This window comes from Lynx rufus, unplaced genomic scaffold (genome assembly GCF_022079265.1).
Source record: "Lynx rufus isolate CCGP_SWC_20201006 ecotype Redwood Valley unplaced genomic scaffold, mLynRuf1.p SCAF_2, whole genome shotgun sequence".
NCBI lineage: Eukaryota > Metazoa > Chordata > Mammalia > Carnivora > Felidae > Lynx > Lynx rufus.
Genome location: NW_025814834.1, coordinates 143,949,581 through 143,970,366, shown reverse-complemented (window position 1 = coordinate 143,970,366; position 20,786 = coordinate 143,949,581). Strand labels below are relative to the sequence as shown.

Below are 20,786 nucleotides of genomic sequence, written 5' to 3'. Positions count from 1 at the left end.
GGGGTTTTGTTTGTTTCTTTTTTTTTTTTTTTAAGTGTATGTCTGTCTGTCTGTCTGTAAATAATCTCTATACCCAACATGGGGCTCGAACTCATGACCCTGAGATGAAGAGTCACATGCTCTTCTGACTGAGCCAGTTAGGTGCCCCTGTTTAGGTTCTTAAATTTCACATATGAGAGAAATGATATGGTAGATATAGTCAATGGAGTATTACTCAGCCATAAAAAAGAATGAGACTTACCATTTGCAACAACACAATGGATCTAAGGGTAAAATGCTAAGTGAAATAAGTCAGAGACAGACAAATATCATGATTTCACTCATATGTGAAACTGTTCATATTTTTTTTAATACATCTTCTTTCTGTTTATTGTGGGACACCAGTTATCCTTAGTGTTAGATTATCTATCATTCATCCATACCTGTTAGCTAATAACTGTTTTACATTCTTAATCTCTGCATTCACTATGATTATCTTAAGCTTTTCTTCCATGCCAGTATTCCACTTTTCAACACTGTTTATTGAATAGACTACTCTTTTCTAGTTTCTGCAGTGATGCACTGGGTTTCAATTTGCTTCCCTAGCACCATCTTATTTCTTACATCAGTATTTTATTTATCATGTTTTGATTTCTTAATTTTATTGAAGTCATGTTTGTTTCATAGCATGAAGCAACTGTAATTCCTCTCTTATCCTTAAGTTACCTTCCTTCTTTCTTTCTCTTTTTCTGCTGAAATAATATAAACCAAGTTGCTGTGCCATTTCTTCTCATGCTCATGGCTGGGTGACTGTCAAGATATTTCAAATGCTTTAAGAATACAGGTTACTTATTAACTCTTTTTTCCACCATATTTAAAAATCTATTTTCTTTGCCCTCCAAGCTCAAGTTTCTTTGAGAACTTTTGTATAGCCTGAGGAATAACACAGGGAAAGGAAGAACCTGGCTAAATAAGGACCTTATTCTTCTGAGATTTTGTTAAATATCTGTATTATCTAACTGGGAGGATATATGTCAAAACCTGGGTTTTAAGATTCATATAATTCCCCAAATTCAGTGTGTTATCCCCAAGGCCTTCACTTTAAAATCCAGATTTTCATTTTTTTAATCTCTTTGACTGGATTGTTCTTCCAGAAATTTCTGAAATTCCTCATTCAGAAAATTACATACTCATTTTCTTTCTCTCTACATTTGGGATATGAAAGAATCATCAGGCGATTTTGACTTACCTATCTAGCTTGGTGAACAGGATAGGAAAAGGAGACAGTTGAGGTTAGAAGCCAAGCCCTACTAGGCCTCTTTGTTCTAGACTAGTTTATTTCTTTTCTTAGCTGTCATGTTTAAAGTTTACTGCACTAGGTTTTGCTCCTTTTCCTTTCAGGCTGCTTTTATAATTAAATTTTTTTTTTAACATTTATTTATTTTTGAGACAGAGAGAGACAGAGCATGAACAGGGGAGGGGCAGAGAGAGAGGGAGACACAGAATCGGAAGGAGGCTCCAGGCTCTGAGCAACCAGCCCAGAGCCCAACGCAGGGCTCGAACTCACAGACCGCGAGATCGTGACCTGAGCTGAAGTTGGATGCTCAACCAACTGAGCCACCCAGGAGTCCCTCGGGCTGCTTTTAAAGTAGAAAAGTAGTTGCCTTAAAAAAAAAAAAAAAAAAAAAAAAGCCCTATTTACTATTTTGTTAGATACAAAATTATAGAATCACTGAGAAAGTAAAGCTAAGCTGGAGGCATCATAATTCCAGACTTCAAGCTGTAGTACAAATCTGTAGAAATCAAGACCGTATGGTACTGGCACAAAAAGAGACACACAGATCAATGGAACAGAATAGAGAACCCAAAAATGGACCCACAACTATATGGTCAACTAATCAACAAAACAGGAAAGAATATTCAATGGAAAAGAGACAGTCTCTACAACAAACGGTGTTGGGAAAATGGGACAGCAACATGCAGAAGAATGAAACTGGACCACTTTCTTACACCACACACAAAAATAAATTCAAAATGGATGAAAGACCTAAACGTGACACCGGAAACCATCAAAATCCTAGAGAAGAACACAGATAACAACCTCTTTGACCTCGGCTAGAGCAACTTCTTATTAAACACATCTCTGGAGGCAGGGGAAACAAAAGCAAAGATGAACTATTGGGACTTTATCAAGATAAAAAGCTTTTGCACAGCAAAGGAAACAATCAACGAAACTAAAAGGCAGCCTACAGAATGGGAGAAGATATTTGTAAACGACATATTGATAAAGGGTTAGTATCCAAAATCTATCAAGAATTTATCAAACTGAACACCCCAAAACAAATAATCCAATTACGAAATGGGTAGAAGACCTCAACAGACATTTTCCAAAGAAGACATCCAGAGGGCTAACAAACATATGAAAAGATGCTTAATATCATTCATCATCAGGGAAATACAAATCAAAACCATGAAGAGATAACAAGTCACACCTGTCAGAATGGCTAAAATTAACAAAACAGGAAACAAGTGTTAGCAAGGGTGGAGAGAAAGGGGGACTCTCTTTGTACTGTTGGTGGGAATGCAAACTGGTGCAGCCACTTTGGAGAAGAGTACGGAGATTCCATAAAAGGTAAAAACAGAACTACCTTACAATCCAGCAATTGCACTATAGGTATTTACCCAAAGGGTACAAAAATACAGATTTGAAGAGTTACATGAACCCCAATGTTTATAGGAGCATTATCAACAATAGCCAAACTATGGAAAGAACCCAAATGTCCATCAACTGATGAATGGATAAAGAAGAGGTGGTGTCTGCCTGTCTCTGTCTCTGTCTCTCTCTCTGTATTAAAATATTACTCAGCCATCAAAAAGAATGAAATCTTACCATTTGCAACAATGTGGATAGAGCTAGAGGGTATTAAGCAAAATAAGTCAGTCAGAGAAAGACAAATACCATATAATGTCACTCATACGTGGAATTTAAGAAACAAAACACATGAACTTATGAGACAGGGGAAAAAAGAAAGAAAGGGAAACAAACCATAAGAGGCTCTTAAAGATAGAAAACAAACTGAGGGTTGAATGAGGGAGGTGAGTGGGGGGTGGGTTAGATAGGTGATGGGTGTTAAGGAGGGCACTTGATATAACGAGCACTAGGTGTTATATGGAAGTGATGTATCACTGAAGTCTACTCCTGAAAACAGTATTGCACTAAATGTTAACTAACTAGAATTTCAATAAAAAATTGCAAAGAAAAGAAAAAAAAAGTATAGGATCAGTTTCAATCTACCTCTGGGACAACATTTATTTAAATAAGTCTTTACATATGTGGTCCTTAGAACATGCTACTACCTCTTATGGCACAGAATATCAAACCCTCAGGGAGCCTGGGTGGCTCAGCTGGTTGAGTGTTTGGCTCTTGGTTTCAGCTGAGGTCATGATCCCAGGGTGGTAGGATGGAGCCCCATGTCTGGCTCTGTGCTGAGCATGTACTTAAGATTCTCTCTCTCTCTCTCTCTCTCTCTCTCTCTCTCTCTTCTTTTCTTTTCTTTCTTTCTTCCCTTCCTTCCTCTCTCTCTCTTTCTCTCTCTCGCTTTTTTCTTTCTCTCCCCCCCACCGCTCTCCCCTGCTCTAGCACACTCTCCCTCTAAAATAAAAAAATTAAAAATTAAAAAAAAAAGTATCAAACTCTCTTAAAGATGGCTGTTTTCTGCCCCCTAAAACTCATTCTGCAATTGTTTTTTGAGCACCTGTTATATGCCAGGTAAAAGGCATACTGCAGTAAATAATATAAATAAGGTTCTAACAGTATTCGTGGGAGTGAGTTAATTCTTGATGTGAAGATAATTAAAGACTCTGATAACAGTCATAAACAATATAAAACATGATGATGAAACAGAGAGTAAACAGTATAAGGGTCCAACTTTATGAAAGTGGTCAGGGAAAATCTGTGAGTGGGTGACTTTTGAGATAAAAATGATGAGAAGGAACCACCACAGAATGGCTCAGGGAGCATAGTGTCCAAATGCAGAGTAGAGTAAGAGCAAAAGCCTTCATGTAGGAATGAATAAGTTTGTGCAAGCAACATAAAGGAGGATGGTGTTGCTAGAGCATAACACATGAAGGGTAGTGTGGTTTATGACACAGTCAAGAGAAGTAGGCAGGAGCCAGACAACTTAGGGACTTCAAGGCCACAGAATGAGTACAGCACTTTTGTTTGATAAACCAAGTTTTCTTTGTTGCTATTTTCCTATGATTATTTGGAAGTTCTAATTCTTATTTCCATTCTAGCAATGATTATCTTAAAGTATATACGTTTAAATGTATATACTTTTCAAAAATTACAATAGTAATCATCTAAGTTCATATAGTGTAAAAAGCAAACTCCTGCCCCTTACTCTTTTGCACTAAGCCCTTTACTCTCCTCAGAGGGAACACTGTCAACAGTTTCGACAGGTATCACAGCAGACTACTCTAATGTATTTAAACATAAATATGTGTATACAGGTAGTACACACACATATACTTTTTAAAACGCACATGGAATTATGTTCTACATTGTCTATGATTTGTTTTTCTCATTTAATACGTCTTGCAGATCTTTAGTCTTTCTTGAAGATAGAGACTATGACAAGTATGGATTTACTATGGTTTAACAATTCTCCTATTTAAGAGTGGTTACCAATATTTTTAAAGAATAAAAACGATGTGGGGCGCCTGGGTGGCTCAGTCGGTTAAGCGTCCGACTTCAGCACAGGTCACGATCTCGCGGTCCGTGAGTTCGAGCCCCTCGTCGGGCTCTGGGCTGATGCCTCAGAGCCTGGAGCCTGCTTCTGATTCTGTGTCTCCCTCTCTCTCTGCCTTTCCTCCGTTCATGCTCTGTCTCTCTCTGTCTCAAAAATAAATAAACGTTAAAAAAAAAAATTAAAAAAAAAAAGAATAAAAACGATGTTGGATTTCTGCATCCATCTTAAGAAGTTAAAGAACACAAAGTAAGTCTAACCTGGAAGGAAATAATAAAAATAAGAACAGCAATAAAACAGAAAAAAAAAGTGGCTTATCATTAAATTTGCCTTTGCTAATATTCTCCTGGCCAGTGGTATTAGAAGTATTGGTTATTAGAAGCACTATTCCTTTCTCCTTTCTTGAATGTTCTACAGATGTTTAATATGCCACCCAATTCTCAATTGAAATTTATAATTAGTTGATACATTTTTATAATTTTAGAATACGAAATCAGTATTTGGCATAGTTTAACATTTTAAGCTTTTCAAATTAAAACTTCAAACAAGGTTTACAAATAGACATCACACCCTTAAAGGAAATAACAGAAACAATTAGTAATCTCTATGCTCTCTTCATAGAGATTTCAAAATAAATCTAAGGTTATACATAGGATGTGGGTTTTTCACTGGGAGAAGTATTACAGAAAGTTTGTGGTATTAGAAGGGTCATGACACAATGCAGGTTGCTTAGTCTCAAATGCAAGTGTAAAGTTTACATTTAAAAAATATTTTAAATTACATGCACAGATAAAAAATATACCTCAGAGACTATGCTAAACATATATCCAAGCACTCTCTCTCTCCTTTGTAAAGCTAAAATATTTCAGAGGCCATAAGAAGGCAATATCTTTGCTGTTTTAAAGGTTAAATAATACTTTTTTTCGAGGCTATATTATGAAACTATGTTCAACGGTCACAGAGGCAACCATGTTAACTTGCAGCAGGGGGACAATTTTTAAGTCCTAATTTGGTATTTTCGATGCATTTATTAAAACAAAATATATTAAGCAAATTATAACTGCATATGAAATTACTATAGAAGAAAACCCAATGATATGAGTAAATCCCTGACAGGTGATAAGTAATCACCGTGATTAATCAACATAACCTTACTGAAACATCAATAGCAACCACTAAGCTCTAGTAAGTTATTACTGATTTGTACTTTGCCCAAAGAAAAATTAATCATAATAGTAACTGTGGTAAATGGTAGCCTCTCTGTGACTTCAAGGTGACTCATTTGAAACATCTAAAAACAAAATCATACTCATCTCACATACTATTGATAAAGTTTCTAAAACAGTTTCCTGTAATTTAAAGTCATGCACAAAAAAGGTTTGAATATTTTTTATGGTTTAGCAACTAGAAAAAAGTACATATAAATACTTTTAAGAAAATAATAAGGTAATTTGAAAGTATGTAAGGGAGAACATAAATCTAAAAAAAAATTTAATGCTAAGACTGACTTAATTCCATTTGTGAAGAGAAAGAACAAACACAAATACGCATTTTAAAGTGATCTTTCTTATAGGACCAACTACATGTCCATATGAAAAGTCAGCATTTGCATAAGGTCAAAAGCTAGAAAATATTTCTTATAAATCATAGTTTAATTAGAAGCAAATCAATTTTGTGATGAATACTTAAATTTATAGGATTCCAAGGGTCCCAAAAACCACGAGATTATATAAAGTATTTTTTATAATAGACTTTTTAAAGAACAGTTTTTGATTTACAGAAAAAACAAGAAGACAGAAAGTTCCCATATACCTCCTGCACTAGTTTCCCTATTATTAGCATCTTTCATTATTGTGGTAAATTTGTTATAATTCATTATAATTAATGAACCAATACTGATATATTTCTAACTAAAGTCTACAGTTTATTCAGATTTCCTTAGTTTTTTTGTTTGTTTGTTTGTGAGCTAATGTCCTTCTTCTGTCCTAAGATCCTATGTAAGATACCACATTACATTACATTTTGCTGTCATGTCTCCTTAGGCTCCTCTTGGCTGTGATAGTTACTCAGACTTTACTTGTTTTTGATGAGCTCTGAGGAGTGCTGGTCAAGTATCTTGTAGGATGCCCCACCATTGAACTTTGTCTGACATTTCTTCTCATGTCAAGAATGGGGTATAAAGGTTACTAAAAGACTACAGAAATACCATTTTCATACCGTATCAAGGGTACGAACTATCAATATGATTAATAACTACTGATGTTGACCTTGATTATCTGTGTTGAGGTAGTGTTTGTGAAGTTTCTCCACTATACAGTTACTCTTTTTTTTCTGCCTTTTCCATACTGTACCCTTCAGAGGGAAGTCATTGTGCACAGTCCACACTTAAGGAGAAGCACTTATTTTTCTTCTCCTTAAGGGTAGAATATCTACAACAATTATTTAGAATTCTTCTGCATAGAAATTTATCTCTTTTCCCTCATTTATTATTTTTTTAATCATTATTTATATCAGTATGGACTCATGGATATTTTATTTTTTTAAGTTTATTTATTTTATTTTTGAGAGAGTTATGAATGGGGGAGGGGCAGAGAGAGAGGGAGAGACAGAGAATCCCAAGCAGGCTCCACACTGTCAGTGTGGAGCCCGATGCAGGGCTCAAACCCACGAACAGTGAGATCATGACCTGAGCCAAAGTTGGATGCCTAACTGACTGAGCCACCCAGGTGCCCCTTGGATACTTACTTTATACTGTGAGTTACAATCTACTATGAAGTACTTTAAGTATTTTTTCCTTAATTGTTCTACCTTTGGACATTAGGAGCTCTTTAGGTTGGTTCATCTGTCCCTTTAAGATACTCCTATTAATATAGGATTTTGTTTTTGAGCTTCTCCTTTCTCTAGTATTATAAGGTGTCTAGGCTCATCTTCGTCCTTACTGTATTTCCTGTCCCAGCCCTGGAATCAGCTATTTCTCTGAGGAGCCTTGGTTTCTTTTATTAGAGAATGGTATGAGAGACCAAGATGTATATGTCAGGTGTACATAAACTAAACCTTAGTAACTTTCAATAACACCAAGATGATCATTGCCATGATGGTACTTAAAGGTCTAATCACTCTTCAGTAATTCTTCAGATGCTACATACAGCAATAACTTAAAAACCTCTAGGTATTTAATTTATTCATATTTAACTGCATACTAAAGTTGGATACCAAAGAATCTGAACACCTAAGTAAAAAAAAATTTTTAACTGAATTTTATAACACTTAATGACTACATAGCAAGCTGAGTAAAATATTCTATATATCTAACTTCCTCTGCTGAGAATTATTATTAAAACTAGGTAAAATTACAGAATAGCTATATTCATAATTTAAAATGCTTAAGATTTTGAGAAAATCATTTAAGAAAAATGAAAAATATTTTACTATTTAAGTTGCTCAAAATGAAAACCATTTTACTTCAAGGGCGGGGAAACTTCCAAAAAGAAGTTAGCCAAGAGCTGGCAGATAAACTACCACCTGTTGTGAAACCATTAACAAATTAGCTCAGGAAACTGGAAAGCACAGACTGATCACAAAGCTTTATGAAAAACACCATCATTTAGTAATGTCACTGTAATTTAATGTTATTAAAACACATATTTTAAAGTTCAGTGATAAAGATTTTATCACTTCCTCTCCATCTCTGCCAAAACTGCATACTGATCTGGGCACACTGATTTAAACCTAACTCACTCATTTTAGGTCAGAACAGAATTTTGAGTGGGTGTTTTTTAAGCCACGAGTGGTTGGGGTATTGCCCATGTGAGGCATCCCTAGAGGTTATCTGCTGGGCAAACTAACGAAAGTGGGTAAATGTTACTGGCTACCAGGAAAAGAACAAAAAGTTGGATTTGAGTAGAACTACACTGTTTTAAATTAAAATTTTTCCATTACTTATAACCAAGCAGCATTAATTTTATAGATGTGCTTGACCCCCAAAAGCTTTTAATATGGTTATGACAAATTAATCTGCTTATCTTTATAATAACCAAAATACAAATTCAATTCCAGGTTAAATATCAGAAAGCTTCAGTTTAATTCCTACCAATTTTATTCAACTATCTGAACAAAAATGAACTTTTCTGTGTTTTGTTCCACCTGCAAAGCAGAGCAAGTTCTATTTAATATGAATGTAAAAATAAAGTCCTTGACTAATAAATAACATTTGGATCAATGAATAAAGGTGGAAAATTCCACTAAGAGAAAGAGGAAACACTTTTTAACCACCATTTCCTCCCTCCTAAATACTATGAATTACTCTTAAAAGCATTTTTTCTGAATCAAGTTCAATTAAATCTTTTTAATAGGTTAAATGTCTTTTTTTCCTTCTTAATTTTTACTTATTTTTTTAAATTTACATCCAAGTTAGTTAGCATATAGTGCAGCAATGATTTCAGGAGTAGATTCCCTAATTCCCCTTAACCATTTAGCCCATCTCCCCTCCCACAACCCCTCTAGTAATCCTGTTTGTTCTCCATATTTCAGAGTCTCTTATGTTTTCATCCCCCTCCCTGTTTTTAGATTGTTTTTGCTTCCCTTCCCTTATGTTCATCTGTTTTGTATCTTAAAGTCCTCATATGAGTGAAGTCATATGATATTTGTCTTTCTCTGACTAATTTCGCTTAGCATAATACCCTCTAGTTCCATTCACATAGTTGCGAATGGCAAGATTTCATTCTTTATGACTGCCAAGTAATCACCCCAATGTTTATAGGAGCACTACCAATAACAACCAGAGTATGGAAAGAACTCAAATGTCCATCAATGGATGAATAGATAAAGAAGATGTGGTATATAAATGTACAATGGAGTATTGCTAGGTTAAATGTCTTCTAATTGATCACTCCTAAGCCCAAAAACCTTGAATGACTTTTCTTTTTTTTTTTTTTTTTAACATTTATTCATTTTTGAAAGGCAGAGAGAGACAGAGCACAAATGGGGGAGGGGCAGAGAGAGAGGGAGACACAGAAACAAAAGCAGGCTCCAGGCTGTCAGCACAGAGCCTGACGCGGGGCTTGAACTCACAGACCGCGAGATCATGACCTGACCGACTGAGCCACCCAGGCGCCCCTTGAATGACTTTTCTATCTTATTCAGACAAAGGCCAAAGTTCTTAGGCCCTACATAATCTGCCCTATTTAATCCTCAGACCTCCTCTACTTCCCCTCTTACTTCACCCAAGGGCTCGAATCAGACATGATCCTGGCCTTAGGCTCTTTGCCTTTATTAATACCTTAGCAGGGAATTCTTTCCCTAAATTTGCATGCCTCACCTGCTTGAAATCTTTAACTATCCCACCCCCCCCACTATTTTTTTTTTTCAGAGAGAGAGAGAGAGAGAGAGAGACAGAGACAGACAGAGAGACAGAGACAGACAGAGAGACAGAGCATGTGCGAGCAAGTGCAAGCAAGGGAAAGACAGAGAATCTTAAGCAGGTGGAGCCCAACAAGGGACTCAGTCCCATGACCCTGAGATCACAAGCTGAGCTGAAATCAAGAGTTGAATGTTCAACTGACTGAGCCATCCAGGTGCCCCTAAATATCCCCTTCTAATATGCCATTTCTTACAACATTATTACTTTTTATTTTTCAAAATGGCACTTTAAAAAAAGAGGTTTTTTTTTTATTTTTGAGAGAGAGTGTTGTGCTGATAACAGAGAGCCCAATGTGGGGCTCAAACTCACAAACCATGAGATCATGACCTGTGCCAAAGTCAGATGCTTAACCGACCGACCGAGCCACCAGGTGCCCCTACAACATTATTTTAAAATAGTAAAAGTATCCTACCCCCAACATTCCAACACTCTTCCTTTCTTACATTTTTTTTCTCCATTGTATTCATCATCTTCTAAATTACCCACTATATGATTCATTTATTTTATTCATCTGACTTCTCTACCATTAAACTTGACAATGAAAGGGATTTTTGTGTGTTTTGTTCACTAATTCTTCTAAAGTATTTAGAGTAGTGACTAGCCCATAGTAGGCACTCCATAAATATTTATTGAACTGAGTCCAATACCACATTCAAATTAATAGTTTAATCTATTCTTTTAGTCACATCGGGACTTTTCAACACGAGTAATTAAAATAGTGTGAGATGGTTTATAAAAGAAGTCTATAACTGAGTGGGTTAGTGGAGCAAAGACAACAAAATAGACTGGGATGGCATCATGAGAGAAGGCTGATCACAGCAGGTCAAACTTAAGCTGACCTCTGAATGAAAAGCAAGATCAAAAGAGAAGAGAAGAAAAACAGAGTGAACTGGGATTTAAAGGATTTTTTTTTTAAGTTTATTTATTTTGAGAGAAAGTCAGTGTGCGGGAAGAGAGAAGGGCAGAGAGAGAGAGAGAAAAAGAGAGAGAGAGAGAGAGAGAGAGAGAGAGAGAATGAATCCCAAGCAGGCTCTGCACTGTCAGTGCAGAGTCAGCTGAAGGGCTTGATCCCATGACCCATGAGATCTAACCTAAGTCGAAATCAAAAGTCAGATGCGCAACCAACTGAGCCACCCAAGCGACTCAATTTGCAGGATTCTTAACCAGTTTATTGTGGCTCAAGTATAGGTAAATGCTAGAAAAAGTAGGAAATGAAGCTAGAAAGGGAGGGAAGATCAGAGCAAAGAGAGTCTTGTGCAGAGAAGCCAGACTTTGAACTCTGTCCTGAAAGCCACTGGAAGCTACTAAGTAGGTAATGAACAAGGAACTAGCAGAAAGTCAGGGAAGGAAAGAGAGACAGGGAGACAGAGAATCCAAAGCAGGCTCTGCACTGTCAGCTTGGAGCCCGATGTGGGGCTCGAATTCATGAAACCGTGAGATCATGACCTGAGCCAAAACCAAGAGTCAGACACTTAACCAACTAAGCCACCCAGATGCTCCGAGGAAAGTTTATAAACTTTAAATCAGACCTAAAGTTTCAAGTTGACTGAAGCATCTTTGAAATCAAATTTAATAAACTTCAGCCTCACAAGTGTATCTACTACCAAATACTGTGTTTATACAAATGAGTATTTGTTCACCTGATGTATTTCCTCATATTGTACAGGACACTTATACAAGTATAATTTCATATACTTTAAGAAGGCCTTAATTATATTAATAACAGATTAAATAATATAGTTTATTAAGTGAAGAGTTGGAGAGAAATTGGTTTATGGCGGATAATTTTCTTAATTCATTTATTTAAATTCAAGTTAGTTAACATACAATGTAGTGTTGGTTTCAGGAGTAGAACCCAGTGTTTCATCACTTATATATGACATCCAGTGCTCATCCCAACAAGTGCCCTCCTTAATGCCAATCACCCCATCCCCATCCCCTCCAGCAACTCTCAGTTTGTTCTCTGTATTTAAGAGTATCTTATGGCTTGCCTTGCTCTCTGTTTTTATCCTATTTTTCCTTCTATGGGAAAAAATTTTATTCACAAGAGAGTAATGTTAATTGGAAGAGTTAGTCCAAAGAAATATGAAATATCAAAATATTTGACAGAGTTCTCCCCCTAGTGGAACCTGAAAATGATTGAAAATATTTCCATGACTAAGAACAACCTAAAATGTATTATTCTTATAATTGAAAAAGCAGTTTCAGATTTTAGCAAGAGATCTATTCATGGATCTTAATCTGCATGCAATGAGCAAATGAATGAAAGTTGAATCATCAAAATGTTTACTGAAAACAAATTTACTAAATGTATTAAGAGGGAACTAGCCATGGAGAACTCAGTAAGAAGAAATACCTTAAAAGCAGAGGACTAGGGGGTACAGAGAAATATCAATTAAGGAAGGCATAGTAGTTTGCGGAATGGTACAGAATTTTGAAAGAAATGTGAAAATTTTGAAAAGTGTGTGTATGTGTAGTGGGCAGGGAGGGAGGACAGATAGGTAATGCAGATTGGGGCAACAATGAGAAGGTAAGCATTTTATGCTGAGGAACTTTGATATGATTTGCTAGGTAAAAGACAGTCAATAAAAGTTTTTTATGTTGTAGAAAGCTAATTCTGATAGCTTTGTGGAAGAGCTGAGGCTAGAGAAAAGAGAACTGGCAAGGAAGTTACTACAATAGTTCAGGTAAGGCTGGGGACAGAAGAATTCAGGGAATGGCTGGGGGAATAGAAAGGCTAAGAAAGAGTGAAAGAAAAGTTTCTGAAATTAAAATTACCTTTGATTTAGTTTTAGATTTACTCAGCACTTTTCTCTTTTGAAGGAACTGAAGAGCTAGGCAAGACACATCAGTCTGTATGAGTTATTAAAAATTATCTGAAAGCCAATCTACAAGAGTAGGTGAGTAGGTAAAAGGTTGGTAGAAATGTTAACTAGCACAAGCATTTTGTAAAAATAATTTGGTATTATCCAGTAAAGTTGAAAGTTTATATACTCTCCCTCTATATATAGCCTTGATGTAAAGGGCTAAAAAAAACGTGTAAGTGAAGTTCCTACTAGGTTGAACAATTCAGTAAGAGATGATACCATTGATCAAGACTTGAGATACAGGGGCATCTGAGTGGCTCAGTCAGTTAAACGTCCCAACTCTTGCTTTCAGCTCAGGTCATGATCTCACAGTTTGTGAGACTGAGCTCTCCATCAGGCTCTGCTCTGACAGTGTGAAGCCTGCTTGGGATTCTCTCTCTCTGCCTGTCCCCCACTCATGCTCTCTGTCTCTCTCTCTTGCTCAAAATAAATAAATAAAATTAAAAAAAAACAGAAGGCTTAATACAAAAAAAATTTGGAGGGAATGAAATAGGAACACATATAATTTAAAAAAATTTTTTTAATGTTTATTCATTTTTTGAGAGACAGAGAGAGACAGAGCGTGAGTGGGGAAAAGGCAGAGAGAGAGGGAGACACAGAATCCAAAAGCAAGCTCCAGGCTCTGAACTGACAGCAGACAGCCCAATGCAGGGCTCCAACTTACGGACCAGGAGATCATGACCTGAGCCGAAATCGGACGCTTAACCGACTGAGCCACCCAGGCACTCCTAGGAACACATATAATTTTAAACACGTTGAATTTGAAATGCCTGTGCAACTTCCGGGGGGAGTGGTCTACTGTCCATTAAAACTATTACTCCACTCATCAAAAGATACAAGTTAAAAAACAACAATGAAAGACAAGTCAGAGTAGGAGTAGGTATTTGCAAAACATAATCTCAATAAATAAAGAACTACACATCCAAAGAAAAAGACAACCCAGTAGAAAAATATATACAAAAAGACTTTAGCAGGTACTTTAAAAAAGAGGAAATCTAGTGGCCAACATCATTAGCGATCAGGTAAATGGCAATTAAAACCGTGACAAAATATCACTGTGTACCCATCAGAATGGCACAAGTCAAAGCATCTCTCACCACCAAGTGTTGAAGAGGATATGGAACAAGAAAGAACTTTCATATGCTGCTGCTGGGAATTTAAACTGGTACAAGCCCTTTGGAAAATAAAGTTGAAGATTTGCATGCTCTGTGACACAACTATTCCACACTTTGGAATAGTTTTGGTATACATGCTAGAGAAACATGTACATGTGGTCAGTATAAGTGCACAAGATTGCTCATAATCACAGCACTGTTCAAAACAGTCCCAACTGGGAAACACCCAAATGACCACTAATATTAAGATGGAGAGATACATTATGATGTTTTTATAAAATGGAGCATGTACAACAATAAAAATGATTACTCTTTCTAAAATAATGTTGAACAAAGAACAGACAAAAATTAAAATATTCAATAAGACTCTACTCAAAATTCAGAAACAGGGAAAATTAAACTGTACAGAAAGGCATATAAAGATGACACAATTATAAGGAAAAGCAAAGGAGCGATTACCAAAAAACTCAAGATAAGGGAGTAAGGTATGATTGGGTAGACTTCTGGGGTATAGGCAATATCCTCTATCTTGACCTGAACAGTGATTATATGAGTAATGTGTTTACCCATATTATATTGTTGCTTTGTATTATAAACTTCTCTGTATGTTGTGTTAGTATTTTTTAAAATGGCTTTTAAAAAAGGTTTAAAAATTATTGGTTAGGGGAAACATGCTATGCCTGGAGTTACATTAGGATTTGTTGTCATACAAGATAGCTCCTGAAGCCATGTGAGACCTTTCATTTGAGCACAGCTCTCAAAAAGCCAAAAACTTGGATTTTCAGAAGAATATAAACATTCAGAACTGAATGTTTAGACTGAAAAACAATAAACAAGAAAGAAGAGAGGCAAAAGTGAGTGGTGCAGGAAAGCCAAGAGAGGAGAGAATGTAAAGAGGATGATTGGCTAACAATGACAAATGAAATAAACTCAAGCAGGATAAATACTGAAAAAGTGCCAATGAATTTAGCAATTAGGATGCCAGTGATTATTTAATCAAAAGCCATTTGATGCCAACATACTCCTGATGGTAAAAATTTCATGCATTTTCTTTTCTATTTTTCAAAACAGATGTTATATTTCATTTTAAACAAGACATGCCGCATATCAGGCTCTTCGTTTTAATTACTATTTCAGAATAAATAAAAAGAGTGATATAAATCTTGCTGTTTGTGACTAAGATGTACAGAAATGTAGCAAAATTTTATAATTTTCTTGATGTTGGAAAACTATAGGCTTAAACTAGAATTGCCTGTGATACCATGATTTAAATTGCTGATTACAAACATATTATGCGGTCAGTTCATGTCTAAAGTTTTCCTGCATATGTGTTACTTTACAGGGAATATTACCAACAGAACACAAAAGCTATCTTTTTATAAACTTATACAAATCATAATGTGTTTTTAATTACTTTTGATGCAGATCAAAAGATGAGGCTATAATATATATGTCTTAAAAACTAAGCAAATTCTGAACTGAAATTTAAGACCAAAAGGATATTTCAAGTAGGAAGAAATTCTAGATGCTGTAGCAAAAACTCTATTACAGCTTGGAACAGAATATAACACATTTTTAAAGAAATAAGATTTTAAACATAATACTTTTCCCATATTAGATATTTACTACCTTATACTGTATAAGAAATAAGACATAGAGTGAAAAAAAACATTTCTTTTTGAATTCTCATTTGAAAATTGCTTTGGCAATGTACGAATATGATAAACTTTCACTCAAAATTGGACTGAGAGCAGAGGCAACGAAAGAAGAAGTAGGAAATTAGTTAGCCATCCAAAGGAATGAAATTTTGACATTTGCAATGATGAGGATGGGGGCACCTGGGTGGCTCAGTTTGTTAGGCGTCCAACTCTTGGTTTTGGCTCAGGTCATCATCTCACAGTTCAGTTCATGGGTTTGAGCCCCACATTGGGCTCTTTGCTGGCAGTGTAGGGCCTGCCTGGGATTCTCTCTCTCCTTCTCTCTCTGCCCCTCCCCCACGTGCTCTTTCTCTCTTTCGGTCTCTCTCTCAAAATAAATAAACTCTAAAAAACAATGATGTGGATGGAGGTAGAGTGTATTATGGTAAGCAAAATAAGTCAGGCAGCGAAAGACAATACTACATGATTTCACTCATATGTGGAATTTAAGAAAACAGATGAACATATGGGAAGGGGAAAAAAAGAGAGAGAGCGAAATAAACCATAAGAGACTCTTAACTATATAGAACAAACAGGGTAGATAAATGGGTGATGGGTATTAAGGAGGGCATTTGTTGTGCTGAGCATACAGTGTTATATGTTAAGTGATGAATCACTAAATTCTACTCCTGAAAACACTATTACACTATGTTAACTAATCAGAATTTAAATAAAAATCTGAAAAGGGTGGGGGGGGAATAGGAAAATTTAACAAAAATAAAAACTTTTGTGCATCAAAAAACAATAAGAGAACAAAAAGGCAACCCAAAGGAAGGGAGAAAACATTTGCAAATTATAGTCTGATAAGGAACTGACACTGAGAATATATAAGCAACTTCTACAACTCAACAACAACCTGATTCTGTAAAGAAAATACACAAATGGCAAATAAGCAAATGAAAAGACGGTCAACATCACTAATCATTAGGGAAATGCAAATCAAAACCACAATGAGCTACCACTTCACACTGATCAGGATGGCTATCATAAAAAAACAAACAAGCAACAACAAAACCCCCAGATAATTGACAAGTGTTGGTGACGATGTGGCGAAATAAGAACCTTGTGCATTGGCTAGTGAGAATGTAAAATGGCGCTATGGCAAATAGTACAGCAATTCCTTAAAAAGTTAAACACAAAATTATCACATGATCCATCAATCCCACTTCTGGGTAAATCCCGAAGAATTGAAAGCAGGGATTCAAACGGATGGGTACAACCATGTTCATAGCGGCATTAACACAATAGCCAAAAGGAGGAAGCAACCCAAGTGTTCACCAATGGAGAAATAAACAAAATGTGGTATACACATACAACAGAATATCACTCAGTCTTAAAAAGGAAATACGTGTTTTCACATACAACATGGATAAACCTTGATGACATTATGCTAAGTGAAATAAGCCAGTCACAAAAAGACAAATACTGTATCATCTTACTTATATGAGGTACCTAGAATAGTCTAATTCAGAGATGAAAAGCAGAATGGTGGTTTCTGGGGGTTTGGGGAAGAGGGGTATTAGGACATGTTCAATAGGTCAACTTCCAATTTTGCAAGATGAAAAGAGATCTGGAGACTGGTTGCAGATCAATGTCAATGTATTTAGTGTCACAGAACTGTATACTTTAAAAGGGTAAATTTGGGGCGCCTGGGTGGCGCAGTCGGTTAAGCGTCCGACTTCAGCCAGGTCACGATCTCGCGGTCCGTGAGTTCGAGCCCCGCGTCAGGCTCTGGGCTGATGGCTCAGAGCCTGGAGCCTGCTTCCGATTCTGTGTCTCCCTCTCTCTCTGCCCCTCCCCCGTTCATGCTCTGTCTCTCTCTGTCAAAAATAAATAATCGTTGAAAAAAAAAAATTAAAAAAAAAAAAAGAGTAAATTTTATGTTAAATGTATTTTACCACAACCAAAAAAATGGACTTGGAAATGAACAAGTGTTGAAAATAACAATCACTCGGGGCACCTGGGGGGCTCAGTAGGTTAAGCATCTGGCTTCGGCTCAGGTCAAGATCTCACCATCGTGAGTTCAAGCCCCGCGTTGGGCTTTGTGCTGACACTTCAGAGCCTGGAGCCTACTTCGGATTCTGTGCCTCCCTCTCTCTCACCCCCTCCTCCACTCGCATTCTGTCTCTCTCTCAAAAATAAACAAACATTAAAAAAAAAATTTAAAAAACAGAAACAAACACAAAAAAATAACAATCACAGTTATTAGGAGGAAGATGTAAATGGTGCAGGAAAGGGGCAGAGGGAAGGAGAAACTATTGCCTTATTTTTGTGTGTCCTTTATTATTTTCATATGGTACCTGGATTTCCAGCTCAGCAATGTGCTGCTGTAATTCAGCCACAGCAGCTATGCTATCTGCTTCCCGGAGTCTCACAGCCATCACTTCTTCCTTGTTCTAGGGAAGAAACAAAATAAACCAAAAATAAACCATGTAATAAACCAAAAATAAAACATAAACACTTGTAATCTGCTTCAAATTTAAAAAATAACAAATAGATTAAATGAGAAAAAAAAATTGCCATTATCTCCTGAACTTGATATAAAATGAAGACCAAATATATAGAATAGTATTCCATCTTTAAGCATTGAGAAACACCACTCATGGGGTGCCTGGGTGGCTCAGTAGGTTAAGCGTCCAACTTTGGCTCAGCTCATGATCTCACAGTTCATGAGTTTGAGTCCCGCGTTGGGCTCTGTGCTAACAGCTCAGAGCCTGGAGCCTGCTTCCGATTCTGTGTCTCCCTCTCTCTCTCTCTCTATGCCCCTCCCTGGCTCGTGCGCAGTCTCTCTCTCAAAAATAAATAAAAATAAACACCACTCATATAAATAAATGTTGCATAAAATGTTAAAATAAAAATGAACTTAATTAAAAATTCGTATCACTGTTGACTGTGAAAGCTGCTCATTTTTTATGTAAGAGCAAATATTGGGGAGCCTGGGTGGCTCACTCGGTTAAGCACCCGACTTCGGCTCATGTCATGATTTCATGATTCATGGGTTGAAGCCCCACAGCAGACTCTGTGCTGACAGCTCAAAGCCTGGAGCCTGCTTGGGATTCTGTGTCTCCCACTCTCTCTGCCCCTTGCCCACTCATGCTGACTCTCTCTCTCTTGCTCTCTCTCTCTCAAAAAAAAAGAAACATTTAAAAAATTAAAAAAAAAAAAGAACAAATATTGACAACTTTCAAATACCTAATGAGGACAACAGATTAACAGGCAATATGGATGCTGAGAGAGTATATTAGCTAGACAATATTTAAAAATTATATTCTTTCTGAGGCAATAAATGTCAATGAATTTTTACATTATGCTAAAGAGAACTGAAATTAGATTATATCATAATTCTAACCTTCCTAGGAAAAGTATAATATTTAACTCTACTACCTCAAAATTTCATAAAGAAAAACCCCAAAACTGTATTCTACAATATCTGTGCCAAATTATACTGATCCTGAAGTAACAAAATATGAAAAAAATACGTTAGAGAAATATAGAGTATACAAAAATATTTTGCTCCTCCATTTACTTCAGTTGCAATTTAGCAATCATTAGTATAAAAAATGTACAGGGTGGTAACCTTAGGAGAAATTTAGCACCAACCATGGGAGAGAGCCACCTAAAACACTTTATCCTTCAGGTTAGCCTTCAAATGACTGCAGTCTCATAAGAGACTCTAAACTCTAAACTCTAGAGAGCACCGGCTAAGCTGCTCCTGAATTTCTGATTTACAGAAACTCTAGGATATTAGTGCTTATTGCTATTTTAAGCCACTAAGTTTTAGAAGTAATTTTTTAAAAAGTAATACAGGGGTGCCTGGGTGGCTCAGTTAAGCATCCAACTTTTGATTTCAGCTCAGGTCATGACCTTATGGTTCATGAGATGGAGCCCCTCGTCAGTCGTCTGTGCTGACAAGCAGGAGCCTGCTTGGGATTCTCTCTCTCCCTCTCTCTCTCTGCCCTGCCCCAGCCCGTATGCACTTACTCATCACTCTCTCTCAAAATAAACATTAAAAAGTAGTAATAGAGGGGCGCCTGGGTGGCTTAGTCGGTTAAGCGTCTGACTTTGGCTCAGGTCATGATCTCACAGTCCGTGGAGTTCGAGCCCCACGTCAGGATCTGTGCTGACAGCTCGGAGCCTGGAGCCTGCTTCAAATTCTGTGTCTCCCTTTCTCTCTCTCTGACCCTCCCCCGTTCATGCTTTGTCTCTCTCTATTTCAAAAATAAATAAAAACATTAAAAAAAAAATTAAGAGGTTGCCTTCTAAAAAAAAATAGTAATAGAGAACTACTACTTTACTAATGTTAATTAACAATTTATAAAAATTATACTAATCAAAATTATTTTATGTAAATTACATATACATTTAGCTATGTAAATTTATTAATACTTTCAAATGTATATTATAAATTACATGAAATTATGTTAATCAAGTAAAAAACCCAAAATTTACCTTAATCTTCCCCCTCTCTAATCACCAAGCCTTATTGGTTCTCTATAAAAATAGATTGTGAATTTATCTATTTCTCTTTATTTAAATGCTAACAGCTGGGCCCAAGCTAGCTACTCTGTCCTGTGCTATTTCCTGATGATCTCATATCACATCTCTCTCCAAACTCACCTTAAACCTACCTCCACACACAATGGCATGTATATTCCTTTAAAAAATAACTACATGAATTGCTACAAGCAATATCCCCTAATAAATGCTTAAATGCTAAAATTAGTTGCTGAAACTTTAAGCATATATGCATAGCCTTAAAATAGTTCCCCCCCAATATTTATTAATTACTGTGGTGGTTTTAACATATACCCACAAATTCTTTAATACTTTTTCCTTTTTCTTTTTTTTTTTAATTTTTTTTAAACGTTTATTTATTTTTGAGACAGAGAGAGACAGAGCATGAACGGGGGAGGGTCAGAGAGAGAGAGAGGGAGACACAGAATCTGAAACAGGCTCCAGGC

At 36.4% G+C, this 20,786-nt stretch overlaps 1 protein-coding gene across 1 annotated transcript in view; it reads right to left on the bottom strand.

Moving 5' to 3' along the window:
• Window positions 1–20,786, bottom strand: part of EVI5 (ecotropic viral integration site 5) — a 240,691-nt gene that overhangs the window by 53,350 nt on the left and 166,555 nt on the right. Inside the window, exon 18 of the mRNA XM_047086056.1 lies at window positions 18,126–18,221. Within this exon, the coding sequence (XP_046942012.1) occupies window positions 18,126–18,221 (96 nt within the window). The remainder of the gene's footprint in view (window positions 1–18,125; window positions 18,222–20,786) is intronic.